The sequence below is a fragment of the Schistocerca piceifrons genome, chromosome 5 (genome assembly GCF_021461385.2).
Source record: "Schistocerca piceifrons isolate TAMUIC-IGC-003096 chromosome 5, iqSchPice1.1, whole genome shotgun sequence".
NCBI classification, from domain to species: domain Eukaryota; kingdom Metazoa; phylum Arthropoda; class Insecta; order Orthoptera; family Acrididae; genus Schistocerca; species Schistocerca piceifrons.
In genome coordinates, this window is record NC_060142.1 from 91096523 (window position 1) to 91111835 (window position 15313).

Here is a 15313-nt window from a genome sequence, read left to right on the forward strand (position 1 = left end):
AGAATGAAATCATCTTCACGTACCGTTTGGTAGTCATCGTGCCATTAAGGAATATCGGACCGATCATTCCGTGACTGGACGTTGCACACCACACAGTCACCCGTTGTGGGTTAAGAGACTTTTAGATCGTGAAATGAGGGTCCTCGGTCCCCAAAATGGCCCCATCCAAATGAAAGTGGTCTACGTCGCTAAACCAAACCATACTAATTCCCATCATGCCCCGCGGCCAACCATGCAGTTTGAACGTCCTACCGCAAACTGTTTAGAAGTTATGACGATTTTATTTCATATATTTCAATAATTGTCACCCTGTATATCTATGCTATCAATGGGCAAAGACGGACCAGTGGCAAAGACCACAGACTACGTAGGTTAAGTGGCTTAGCTACAAGCGGAGGTAACTAACTCCTATGCAAACCTGCCATTCAAGTAGGCCACTAGGGGAGCTACGAAAATGGCGGCATTATCAGCCGCAGAACAGGTGGAAGACAGTTGTTTTCGGGCAGCCACTTCAAGCAGATCGTCCCCAGTTATGCTAAGTTGCCCTCTTCTCACCGCCACTGCCGCTAAACTCTGCTTACAACGTCGCTCCCTTCCGTGAGTTTGCCGAATTCCTCTCTTCGTCCCGATGTACTGCTGCTGGACTTTGACTTTGCAAGAAGTTTTCGACTGCAGGTGATATACTCTGAGACATTTCCTCAGAATATCTGTGCTGCCGTGTCCTAAGCCGTATGGAAAACTCTCAATTTGCTCATATTGTTATCAAGTGCCACTGACTGCATCCTGCTATAGACGCTTTTACTTCGTTTATTTTCTGGATAAAAGGCTACAGTCATCGTGTGTAGGCTCTGTGCGGCGGACCTGCTTCAGTTCATCGCACTGTCAGGGACTTTTCCATTTCCTTTTCCTTATACCTGCATACCGCGTCCGAATGATGCCACTGGAGAGGATGGCTCCACGGCCGGTTGTTACTAAATTTTCCCGTTAGGGCCAATATGCGTGGCCAATATGCGTATGTTTGAAAGCTAGTAAATGATGTAACTGTAAAAGTGTTTGTTTATTGTTATCACCTTGGCTGTTGGAGATTCCATATTGGTTTCCGGCAACCAGTGGTAGTGGTGGCTTTGATGTGTGGCTCTTCTCATAATCCATCTAAAGCGGTTGACGCCTACAATTTGGCTTAAGAACCAGTGACTTTAACATGGCGTCAGATTCTTCCAGCACCTGTTGAATATAAATTTGTGAAAAGCCCTTGCAGGTAGCAGCACCTTCCAGAGACGTGCTGTTCGTGGGAGCAGAACATGAAAATAAATTTAGTCTGCTCCTGCAGCTCACAGGCTGAAGGGCGTCAATGTTAAAACAATTTCGTGAGCTTCTGGAAGACCTCCCAGGCGTAGGGGCCACACCGTGTGCCCTCTGGAGCGGAGGTATGTTTTAAAGGGTATAATCGTTTCTGAAATCAGGAGTTGATGTTCTGGCTCAGTATAATACTCTTTTACACACAGACAATCTACTCCCTCGAGGAGAAGGTATTGTCTTTCATTTTCTGGGGTCTCTGGTCTTCCGACTGGCTTGGGGGGGGGGGGGGAAATGCTTTCCCGCATCTCTTTCTATGTTGCACTGATCCCACAAACCGGTCCTTTCTTTTTGGTGAGGCTATTCCATGCATTACTTTCCTCACCCATTCATTTTCGCATAGTATCTGTCCACTTAATTTGTAATATTCGTTGATAGCACAACATTTCGGGTATTTCCATTTCCTTTTATCTACGGATTTTTGATGATCAGTCCCGTAGTCCACTTACATGCAGTGATGTGTTCCAAGCGCACGTTTTAGGGAACTACCACTTCATTTCTTATCAATACTTGTTGTCGCGAGAGATGTTAAGGAACGAAAAATAGTCACATGAAGTTGAATCCGAGAAGCTGTTCGGAAGAGGGACTATTTCGCAGACAACGTTATATTGCTAAAATGCTCAGAGCTTGGAAGCAAAATGCCCTGCACTTCCATTTCCACACGAAAAAATTATTCAATTTTTTTTTCATGGTACTCTCGAAGTGGTATGAGAATTCTGATAACAGGAAATTGCCGTATTGCTTTTTATTAGAATCTCCTAGTTCAACGAGAAATCTGAAAAAAAGGGTGTCTGTAGTCTCCATAAAAGCTTGCTTAGTCATTTAGCACAGCTATTCTTAGCAACGCATATGCTTGCAGTGCCATACATTTGCCGCAAAGAGTGTTGATAAATGACAATTTAAAAAGAAATAAAAAGTGATAAATAGTTAAGAATAGCTATCACTAGGTGTTTTGATGAATGTAAGTACTGTTATATTCATTCTCGTCGTGTTAGTCCAGAATGGAGCTAAATGGGGTGTATGGCTTAACTTTCGGTAAATTGCGACGATATAAATTGTATCTTCACTGATGAGTTTTTATCAAATAGAGCAAAATAATCTATTTTCGTAAATGATTATTCAGTGGAATATCTTTCTTGTTTAATGTTCTACAGCTCTTTACTGTAATATGTAAGTGCCTTTGCATGTGACCAAAATGGAGGCTGTCTGTCGCAGCCAAAGGTGGCAACTATTCAATGACAAATTCAGCGTAACTAAATAAAACAATTGTCAAGAATAACAGTTGATTAATGTGAGATAATTATTTAGTCGTGAGCATTATAAACTGTCTTCATAAGAAATGTCCCTTTGTTGGTGAGTCTAAATTATTTAATGCAAAACTTTGTTCCATGACTACATTTACGTTTAAACACAATTGTGATACAGGACACCTATTTCAATGGCCTTCCAGTATGAGAACCACAAATATGAAAAATATCTGAATCAGCCCTGGGAAGCTGAGGACATAAAAGTTAGTGAAAAGTTTAAATCCTTCTTTACACAGATTGGAAGCTATTGTTACATACAATGACGGCTTTTGCTTTCCGAATCAATATGTGTCAGATAGATTAGATTCTTTTTTCTTTGATTTGCTTCTGGTCAAAATTGGGAAATACACACTGTAAAATTATTTTGTGGCCAGAATAAAGGAATAAAATTGCTGTTAAACATTCGCGCAAATGTATTCACCACCACTCAAACAGCAACGAAATGACAGTGTAATAATCACAAAAACTGGAAAAATATACATATAAATGAAAATGATAACTGAGAACGTTAAAAGAGTTCCCAAACTCGTTCAAATGTACATATTATCCCGATAGTCACGAGCGGTTCGTTACAATACTCTCAACAATATCATGACTAAAACGTTTCAGGAGATTCTGAACAGTGTTGAAGCATGTTTCTCTTTATGGCCAGCAGTGTATGTGATGAGAAGATTGCAGTCGACACAGTCCCCAACATTGATAAATTTAGTCACCGTCAGCTGTGTCTGACAGCAGAATCGTAATAACACAGGTCAACAGCTTGCAGTAATAGCTGGCACACTTGCCTGTTACCACCATTACTCAGTGCTTCCCTCCCGTTTTATTCCAGGCATGTGCGTCGTAATGGTACACGATATTATCCGTTTCTCTCCTGGAATTATATGAATGATGCTTCTGTAGCTATTTCTGTTTATTTGAAAGTAGGCTTTAAAATCAGCTGCAGTTACTAGGGACGACAGGAAAACGAGCAAATGCCTCAGATGACAAACTGGAGTGTGAGACATAACTATGACTGGAATGAAAATGAAAAACTTTTAGCTGGAAGGTATACCCAACAGAGTAGGTGATAGACTGACCCAGGAAGTTCTATGCTGGGTGCCCACAGATAAGAAACGACCGACATGACGACTTAATGGAAAGACATTAGAAAAGATACAGGAACTACGTGGATTCGTGTTGCTGGAAAGGTTAACGTACGTGTTCATCCAGCAGTGGCTGTCAGCTGAATGATGATGATGATGACGTCCTCGGAATATGATGCAACTAAATGCCGTAACGGATGTGCTGGTTGTAAAATCACCGTGCAATGCATCAAACTACTATTCAATCAACCTACAAGAAACGCTGTAAAAAATGCACCGCTCTGATGTAAATGAATCACAACTTAGTATGATAACCTTATGAGGAAAGTCTACATTAGTAAAAGAAGAAGGGTCTGTTCAAAATGGTTCAAATGGCTCTGAGCACTATGGGACTTAACTTCTGAGGTCATCAGTCCCCTAGAACTTAGAACTACTTAAACCTAACTAACCGAAGGACATCACACACATCGATGCCCGAGGCAGGATTCGAACCTGTAACCGGAGCGGTCGCGCGGTTCCAGACTGTAGCGCCTAGAACCGCTCGGTCACAACGGTCGGCGAAGGGGCTGCAATACGAGGCTGTCCAAAAGTTTGCGCATTGCTAAGATATTACGCACGTGTGACCTCGATATTGTTTGTGTGTACATGAAGCCCTATGTCATACTCAACAAGCATTTCGGGACTACAACAAAATTGTCTAAATCTGGCACTGAGAGGATACCCAGGAAGAAACCTCGTTAGCAAATTATCGAATCCCACACTTACATCAATCAAATTAACGAAAAACTAAAATTTTGTCGCACTTACATAAAATTTTCTTCTTGAGATCTACGAAGTACTAAATCGAGGTCGCGGGAAGACTTAAGATAGAGAAGTTAAGACTTCCTTACTGATTTTGGATCAGGAAGCTTGCATCTCGATAAGAGAAGAGATAAAAAGATCACAAGCCGGCCAAGTCTCCAATCAGTTTGTAACCATAGCAAATGCATCTTCCAGTCCTCAAAGCGGCCACGTTTCAACATAACTAACGAACCAGTGCTGCGTGAGGTGCGCTCTTATTGTGATAGTGATTGATAATGTAGGTTATTCGCAATGTAAAATGTGAATTTAGTTGTAGATTCTGCATGAAACGACCTTACAGAAAACAAATCATGTATCTGATAAAACGATTTTACAACTTAGTGGTACTCATTCAGATTACTTTATGGAATGCTCCGGCTGTGCGATGCATTAGGGCTTATGGAAACTAGTTTGAAATATTGCACTGTTTTAGTGAGTAGGTGAAAAACGTTTGAGGGCTCACTATTCGTTTTTGTATCTATTATTAGTTTGTTTAGGGAAAGAGGAGTTTAAAAATGAAGGAAGAGCACTCATTATGGAACATCAACATAGGAGTCTAAATCATGACAAGAGCCAAATTATGCCTCTGAATTATTGCCAAGCAAATAAAAAGATACCGTAGAGATGCGAGGGGCTAGCTAATAAGGAAATTGAACTCTGTGAAGACGAAATGGCTGACGGAAGTGGTACGAATCAAAGACGTTGAAAGTGATGAAATTTACGGTACCCTATTTAATGTTTGGCAACGGCCTTGTCGCAGTGGATACACCGGTTCCCGTCAGATCACCGAAGTTAAACTATGTCGGGTGTGGCCGGCACTTGGATGGGTGACCATCCTGGCCGCCATGCGCTGTTGCCATTTTTCGGGGTGCACTCGGCCTCGTGATCCCAATTGAGGAGCTACTCGACCGAATAGTAGCAGCTCCGGTCACATAAAATCGTCATAACGACCAGGAGAGCGGTGTGCTGACCACACGCCCCTCCTATCCGCAACCTCAGCTGAGGATGATACGGCGGTCGGATGGTTCCGATGGGCCACATGTGGCCTGAACATGGAGTGCTATTTAATGTTTGAAATTCAACGTGTGAAAAAAAAAAAAAAAAAAAAATGGTTCAAATGGCTCTGAGCACTATGGGACTCAACTGCTGAGGTCATTAGTCCCCTAGAACTTAGAACTAGTTAAACCTAACTAACCTAAGGACATCACAAACATCCATGCCCGAGGCAGGATTCGAACCTGCGACCGTAGCGGTTTTGCGGTTCCAGACTACAGCGCCTTTAACCGCACGGCCACTTCGGCCGGCCTCAACATGTGAAAAGTTCTGGTAATCATTTGTTTCGCTCAGTTTCACCTCACTAATCAGGCTTTGGTGCGTGAACTTTCTGCTACTCCTGCGAATTATCATCCATAGCCTTAATCTTCTTACAAGAAGTGTGTTGGCTGTTTTGTAGGAGCCTGTAGCGCCCGGCTGCACAGCTGCAACACTGATCGCCACCAGTGCAATCTGTCGGTCGCAAAGTTATTTTATTCGAGCTGTATTGTTTTGTATTAGTGAACGTCATATGACCGCTTAACTCGCTATGCTTATAATTACAGCAATACAAGAAATGGAATCACATAAGGTTGCATTTACACATTTTACTTTTTGTTTGCCAGCAAATCACGCCCTGCCCTTGGCCCCTCTGTCCATTACTTGCGTTCTATCACGTCCCTCTTTCTCTGCCTTTCTCTACCATGTCTTGTAGTGCACTAATGCCAGCACCTGCAGTTTTAGTCTACCTGCCTGTAATACGTCCTTGTTATTCTACTTTTCAGAAACGAAAATGAACTGTTTTTTTTTCTATTGTAGCTACTATTGTTTCACGGTGTACAAGTAATTTTTGGAAGTGTTCGTTTCCATATTACGTGAAAGACGTTTTGTAACGTATGTAAAATATGTAAAGTTATGTAAAATATGTAGAAACATTAACACCCCCACCCCATGTGCTTAAAAGAATCGAACACCCATGTGTACAAGCGCTATTGACATTTGATTGCTTTACAAAGTAGTTAATGAGTTAAATATTTGATGTGAAGCAAGCAAAACCTTTATGTTTCAAGGCGCATCTCAATGTTTTTGACGGCATATCACACCATAAGATATTTTGCAGGTACATTCGGTGGTACATGTCGATACTGTCTACAAAATCTGTTGCTAATAGAGTTGGTAGCAAAGAAGTAACAAATTAAAACTTTATAGTTGATGCTGAAGTATTAGTACACGAACAGCGAAAACGTAATAAGCGATAAACGTCTTTCCCTTGTTATTTTGTGGGGTCTGTCAGAAAGAAGAAATTTTGAAAGCGCTTGAAATTATTGATAGTCGCTAAGTGGTCTCATTCACATAGCTGGGTGAATATATTCTGGGTAATTTGGACGTCATGAGTTATACCATCGCAAGAGATATACATAGTTCCTAACTCCAGTACTTCACTTACTGTATAAATCTCAACATAAGATTATACGAAATGTGGTGCTACAGAAGAATGCTGAAGATTAGATGGGTAGATCACATAACTAATGAGGAAGTATTGAATAGGATTGGGGAGAAGAGAAGTTTGTGGCACAATTTGACCAGAAGAAGGGATCGGTTGGTAGGACATGTTCTGAGGCATCAAGGGATCACCAATTTAGTATTGGAGTGCAGCGTGGAGGGTAAAAATCGTAGAGGGAGACCAAGAGATGAATACACTAAGTAGATTCAGAAGGATGTAGGTTGCAGTAGGTACTGGGAGATGAAAAAGCTTGCACAGGATAGAGTAGCATGGAGAGCTGCATCAAACCAGTTTCAGGACTGAAGACCACAACAACAACAACAACAAGAAGATTATACGAGGTGTGGCTATGAAATAACGGAACTACGGCTGTAAAACATTTTGTTTCGGAAACATACATATTTAGTTATTGACACCTCCAGTATACTTCCCCCCTGTGTTCCTAAAACGCTGCACTCGCATTTTCCATTGATGGAATCAGTGCTGGAACTCTTCCTCTGTGCTGCTTTTTCTTTCACTGCTGAAATCTCGTTGCTTTTATTGCAGGTTTGGCCTTGGTGAACAGCTAAAAGTCACATGGTGCTAGGTCAGACGAATAAGGGCGGTGGTTTAACACTGGAACGTTGTGCTTCGCTAGAAACCTCTTAACAGAGACTACGTTGTCCTGGTGCAGAACCCATCACATGTCTCGGAACGGTTTTTAATTTTCTCACAGAGCTGAGCAAGAGCATTAAAGTAGTAATATTGATTAATAGTTTGACCTTCAGGAACCCAGTGAAGATACACATTTCCATGAAAATTGGAAAAAAAATCTTTATCGCTTTGAATTTTGGTTTTCTCATTCGAGCGTTTTTCACTTTCGGAGAACTTGGGCTTTTCCAAAGCATGGATTGGCGCTTAGTTTCTGGATCATAAGTGAAACACAAAGATTCGTCGCGAGTTATCACTGTTTCCAAGACATTATTCAAAGCGTCAGTACAAACATTTTGACGAGCTTATTTTTGTTCGACTGAAGGAATTTCCGACACCAGTTTCGCATACACTTTTCTCATGTAAAACTGGTTGTGTAAAATTTGCTTTACACATTCTCGTCAATTCCAGCAGTTTCAGCAATCGATCGGATACTCAACCGAATCAGAGTATCTATTTTTTCAATATTTTCATCGGTTCTTGATGTTGAAGAGCGCCTCAGGTGTCTTCTCAGCGTCTTGGGAACTTTTGAACCGCCCAGAAACTCGCGTACGTGATAAACAGTCTTCGCCATACACTTCTTTTAGTAAAAGGTAGGTTTCAGTAGCAGATTTACCAAGTTTCATGTGAAACTTCACCATAATTCGTTGCTATATGATTATAATTTATCGTTTTTTTCCGGAAAAAGAAAATAACAGCTCAGGAGCAAATGAAGGCCACGACACGGCCACTCTGATTTGTCTACAGACACCGGAGATGCCTTATTCGACTGAGAACGCTTCACGCTTCACGGCTATTGGTCGTGCAGCTTTGTCTCATGCGTTTTTACTCTGTTATAGTATTAATCCTATTATTTTATAGCTCCGCCTGGTAGTTCTTAATAAGTATATTATGAAAGCATTTCAGATTTTTAGATTTACTGCTTCACAGAAGGCAGATTTAAAAATTCTGCTACAGCTTTCAACATATTTGAAACAAAATTTATAGTTCAAAACTACTGCCCAAATTTGCCTGCTTAGCCTCTTCAAGTCATCGTTTACGTATGTTCGTATGTATATAGCATTAAGAGATCTTACCGTGTCATAAAAGGAACAGGACATCAGCGACTACTTCAGCGGCGTCGGAGTTTCGTAAACCATACTAAAATGCTTCATTCCGCCGTAATTGCACATTTCTATGTTCACAGCTCGTGGTCTCGCGGTAGCGTTCTCGCTTCCCGAGCACGGGGTCCCGGGTTCGATTCCCGGCGGGGTCAAGGATTTTGGCCTGCCTCGAGATGACTTGGTGTTGTTGTGTCATCATCATCATCATCATTCATCCCCATTACAGTTGAAGGAAGGCAACGGCAAACCACCTCCACTAGGACCTTGACTAGTACTGCGGTGCGGATCCCTACACTCTGTCAAGGAGTATGGGACATCATCATCATCATCAGATTTAATAATGTGAAATACTGTGAAATAATGTGAAACGCTGAAAATGAAATTCTTGTCGACCCCGGAAGACGTTAGACAGGCGACCATAACCAGGAATGGGCAACCGTTGTTGGCATTTATTATTATACGTAGATTCCTGGTTAGATGTGTGTGAGAGGGCCTTAGGTTCCAAATTTAGCAGGATAAATAAATAAACTATACTTGTAACACAATTTGTGGAGACTGTGGACTGAGGAGAGCGATACTTGTGTTGCAGTCAAGCCTGAGTACGTGAAGGCGATGCTGCGCAACGGCACGGAGCTGCCCGACGGACGAGAGATCGGGCCGTACACGGAGGGCGACGAACTGACGCTGGTGTGCGAGTCTGGCGGCGGGAAGCCCATCCCGGCCGTCTCCTGGTGGAACGGCACACAGCGCATCCCAGGTCAGTCTGCCGCACCATCTCCTCTCTACCAGCTCGCTCTGTTCATCCACGAGACCCAGAAGGTGGTACAAGGGACGTTCAGTAAGTCATGCAACACTTGTTTTGCTGAAAGTAGATTGGTTTTTTTTTCAGGATTTTAGTACACCATATCATTCCCTACATTTTTGGCTACAAAACTCTATTTTTCAACATAACGCCCGTTCAATTTGACGGCCTGACCTATCTTACTGGCTGGGCCTGTGTGCCGCCTGGCTACCATTCTACTGGTTGAAGTCGGAGCCTGTGACGATGTTCGATAAAAAATTGCCACGATCAGCCTCGTAACGCACAAACAATCCCGCACGGACGGTCCTCCCTTGATTTTTGTGGTCTTTCATGAGTTGGCGAGAAACCCATCAGACACACACCTTAGTACCCCTGCTGGTGGGCGAGTGTGTTAGTACTACCAACAGATATATTCAGTTCAGCAGCGAGGTTTCTGATCGTTATCCGTCTCTCAGCTCGAATGAGAGCGTCCGCACGTTTCACAGCCGGCACGCAGTTTGCGCGACCTTATTGCGATGATGACAGGCGCCCCGCCCAATGACTCACTGTGCTTTTGTTCACTGCCAAGTCTCCTCCGACATTCTGCAGACACCTTGAATATGTGAGATGTTCTGGTTTTGCATTAAAAAAACTCAAGTGACAACTGTCTGCTAGGATCGTACATCTTATCGGAAATTCATGAAACTATAGGGGCTGATGTTGGTATATTCCACGATATCCCACAACAAATTTTGCATTTTTTCAACTGAAATTGACAAAAAAAGTGTTGCATTACTTATTGAACGTCCCTCGTTGTACTTAATAACCATGTTCAGGAGAATGTCCTGTTCCTTGACTTTCCGAACGCGTTCTGTGCTGTCGCCTAATGAACAAATCAAGAGCGTACAGAAAATTGGACGATGGTTGTGACAGGATTGAATAGTTCCTAGCTACTAGTACACATCATATCATTCATAACCGACAAGGAGATCACACGACACTCAGATTTTTGTATATCTGGTTATTTATGATACGTGACGTTCAGAATTCGAATATCACTCAACCACAGCAGTTCGATACAGTTCTCTAATTTCTGAACAAAGTCGACTCAGAAGTTTTCCGAGCTTCTTTACCACCCTATAGCAAGATCATTTCTTTACCGGGTCTCGTGACACTGTGGTAAACTGCTTGCCTCCCACATGAATGGTCTGGGGTCGATTCCTGACCGCGGCAAATTTTAAAACAATGTTGCATGTTCTACGAGCATTTGTGTGAAGAGTAAAATACATAGAGATGAAAAATATGTTATGTTTTTTAAAACAGTCCTTATTATGAATCTTTTATAAAAGATCGCAAATTAACCATTTATATTTGCAATGCAAACTTGATTTTTGCGGGCAATGTGTAATTAGAAATATGGAGACGTTCATTTTTCATAAAAATTACAAATAAATATGTGGTAATTAGCGTATATCTGATGAATATTACATTGAAATGACGAGAGCTCGTCCTCGCAACTCAGAGATAGAAAAGGTTAATATGATTTTAGTAAACTGCAGGAGCATCCGAGGAAAGATCACGGAATTAGTATTGCATATAGAAGTGAACAGCAAGGAAATCCTAATCACAGAATTAGTATCGCATATAGAAGTGAACAGCAAGGAAATCCTAAGTTGACGTTGGAATATTTATGTTAATGGTTGGTTCGTGTAGTGGTGGCGGCGTATTTATTGCAGTGAAGAACCGGATAATATCTAGTGAGGTTATCACGGATTCCGAATGTGCATTGATCTGGTGAAGTTAAGCATCAAAGATCGGTCCAAACTGGTCATCGGATGATTTAATAGACCGCCTGGGTCAGGAGATGTAACGGTGTACCATTCCAGAGAGAACATGCAGAATATCACTAATAACTTCCCTGTTCACGCCGTTCTAATAGACCGTGACTTCAGTTTACCAGGTATAGATGGGGAGAGCTGGTTCCAGGGACAGGGATTCGCGTGACATTATTCTGACTGTCTTGTCCGAAAATAAGTTCGAGTACAAGAGGACACTATCAGTGAGTGTAAGGCAGTGACTGCATCTAAGACTACGTGTATTATAAGGACTATTAAGAAACGTGAGGAAATATCTTTTCTTAGCAAGGACAGGAACTGCTGACAAGGGAACCTCCCCATCGCACCCCCCTCAGATTTAGTTATAAGTTGGCACAGTGGATAGGCCTTGAAAAACTGAACACAGATCAATCGAGAAAACAGGAAGAAGTGTGGAACTATGAAAAAAATAAGCAAAATATACAAACTGAGTAGTCTATGTGCTGGATAGGCAACATCAAGGCTAGTGTGAGCTCTGCAGCGCCGTGGTCCCTTGGTTAGCGTGAGCAGCTGCTGAAAGAGAGGTCCTTCGTTCAAGTCTTCCCTCGAGCGGAAAGTTTACATTCTTTATTTTCGCAAAGTTATGATCTGCCCGTTCGTTCATTGACGACTCTGTTCACTGTAATAAGTTTAGTGTGTGTGTTTTGCAACAGCACCGCAAAACCGTGCGATTAGTAGGCGAAAGGACGTGCCTCTCCAATGGGAACCGAAAACATTTGATCGCAAGGTCATAGGTCGACCGATTCCTCCACAGGAAAACACATCTGATATAATCTATACGACACTGGTGACGGCATGTGCATCACACGACAGGAATATGTTGTCGACCCACCTAACTTGTACACTTGGCGAATGGGTAAAAACATTCTTCTACCTTGTCCGATTTAGGTTTTCTTGTGGATGTGATAATCACTCCCAAAAAAGTGATCGCATTGGACGGACAGATAATAATTGTCTGAATCCTAGATGTTGCCTATGTTGCTCATGGACTACTCAGTTTGTATATTTTACTTATTTTTTTCATAGTTCCACACAACTTCTTCCTGTTTGCTCGATTGATCTGTGTTCAGTTTTTCAAGGCCTATCCACTGTGCCAACTTATAAATAAATATGAGGGGGGTGCGATAGGGGGGTTCCCTTGTGAGTGGCTGCGCGGAGTGGTCGCGTCAGGAACCGCTGAGTAGCTGCGCGGAGTGGTCGCGTGGTTAGAGCGCGGACCCTCCCGCCGGAGGTTCGAGTCCTCCTTTGGCCATGGGTGTGTGTGTTGTCCTTCGCGTAAGTTAGTTTAACTATTGTGTTAGGCTATGGACCGATGGCCTTAGCTATTTGGTCCCTTAGGAATTCACAAACATTTGAACATAACTACTGGGTATCTGAGTAGTGGACATCAAATATTCAGTGCTGCCGACGAAGATTTGAAAAACAAATGGAAAAAAATTCAAAAGACTCGTTCAATATACCCTAGAAAAGTACGTTCCGAGCAAGCTTTTAAGGGATAGGAAAGACCCACTGTGGTTTAGTAACCGTGTTAGAAACCTGCTATGTAAACAAAGAGAAATTCATCGTAGATTAAAGAGAAGTCAAAACCTAGGTGAAAACAAAATCTGAACGAAGCGAAAACAAGCGTTAAGCGACATTGAATGTAAAATTCTATCAACCGATCTGACTGAAACCACTAAGAGGTTTGGGTCTTACGTAAAATTAGAAAGCGGATACAAATCATCGGTTCAGTCACTCAGGGACCATTCTGGCACCGAAAAAATTCTGAATTAGGGCTTCCGAAATTGTTTCAAAGTGTAAGATCGTATTACGGTTCCCTCCTTTCAGTCATCGTACGAATATCGAAATGGCAGATGTTGAGATAAGTGATCGCGAAAGAGAAAAGCAACTGAAATCGCGTTGTAGTGGAAATGCATCCGAGTCAGATGAGATATCTGTACGATGCTACAGAAATTATGCGAAAGAACCTGCGTCCCTACCAGCAGCAGTTTATCGTAGGTCGTTGGAGAATGAAGGGTAACTAGCGACTGGGAAAAGAATGCAGGACATTCCCGTTTTCAGTCTGGGTAGTAGGACAGAGGCACATGATAGACCTATATCGCTGATCCCAATCTGTTGTAGAATTTTGGAACATGCTTTATGCTCACGTATTATGACGTTTCCTGAAGGAAACTCTCCTCCATACAGTCACCACGGATTCCACGAACAGAGATCTTGAGAAACTCAGCTCGCTCTGTCCTCACCCAGTTCCTCCGTGAGATTCAAAGTGCTGAAGATACCAGCGCTCAGTCTGATGCCATGTTCGTAGACTACGGGAAGGCTTTTGACCCTATCCGGTACTGCCGTTTAATGAAAAAAATACTCGTTTACTGAGTATCGGACCAGATTTGTGTCTGGATTCAAGACTTCCTCCCAGAGAGAACTCGACATGTAGCTCTTAATGGAATAAAACCGACAGATATAAAGGTAATTTCAGGCGTACCACAAGGAAGTTGTGTTAGTACCGTTCCATTTATATAGGACGTAACAGAAAATATTGTAGGCTCCAAAAGACTATTCGTAGACGATGTTGTCGTCTACAGGAAGATAGTAACGCCAGATGACTGTAGCTATGAGCAAAAGGATGTGCAGAGGTTTGATGAATGGTCTAACAACAGGCAGCTGACACTGAATGTAACACGTTGCCCATGTATACGAGAAATAGGAGAAGAAATCCACTATTACAGAACTACACTATTGATGACAAGTTGCTGGAAATAGTATTTCCCGTAAAATGTTTTGGAGTAACCAGCTGGAGCAACTTTAATGGTATGACGACATAGAACAAATAGTAGGAAAAGCTGTTACTAGACTGATATGCATACGAGGAGTCTTAAAGGAAACGTAATTCATCGATTAAAGAAGTGGCTTACAAAACATTTGATCGGCCGATTCTTGAGTATTGGTAATCGCTCTGGAGTCCTTACCAGATAGGACTGCCAGAACAACTAGAGAAGATACAACGAAGAGCGCTGCATTTTTTCACGGGTTCGTTTAGTCTGCTCGACAGAGTTGCAGAAGTGCTCAACGAACTTCAGTGGGAGACGCAACGACAAAGGCTTGTGCATCACGGAGTGGCTTACAGTTGAAATACCGAGAAAATACGTTCCGGGAAAAGTCGGAAAACATATTTCTTCTTCCCACATACGTCTCAGGAAATGACCACAACGAGAAAATCCTAGAAGTTAGAGCTGATACAGAGATGTACCCACACTCATTCTTCCCACGCTCCATTCGGGAATGGAACAAGGAAGTGGGGGTCAGATAGTTGTACGAAAACTACCTTCCGCCACGCACCTCTACGTGGCTTGCGGATGATTGGTTGTAGATGTAGATTATTGAAACTAAAAGGAAAAAACGAAAAAAATTACGAGCGAATCGAGATTCGAAGCAACGATTACCTGTTTCGAAGACTACTGGTTTTCTTTTCAGCTTTATCTGTTTTACGCTTCACGGAAATGCTCCTAGAATACTTTCTTGCACTAGCCAAGAATCGACGCGAGGTCGTCCACGTGGCACACGAACACTACGACAGAGTCACGCTGCCTGTCGAAAAAGACCACCTTGCTTTTGGATAGTAAAGACAGTTGGAAAATTTAAAACTCAATTTTCTAGAGAATTTTTTAGAGTTGCATTGAACTGCTTTGGGATATTGATATTTGAGTTCTGAGCTTCATGTGCCATAAATACACTACTGGCCATTAA

At 42.2% G+C, this 15313-nt stretch overlaps 1 protein-coding gene across 1 annotated transcript in view; it reads left to right on the forward strand.

Moving 5' to 3' along the window:
- Nucleotides 1–15313, forward strand: part of LOC124798758 (hemicentin-1) — a 1218631-nt gene that overhangs the window by 444945 nt on the left and 758373 nt on the right. The window contains exon 6 of the mRNA XM_047262286.1: nt 9504–9671. Coding sequence (XP_047118242.1) covers nt 9504–9671 — 168 coding nt within the window. The remainder of the gene's footprint in view (nt 1–9503; nt 9672–15313) is intronic.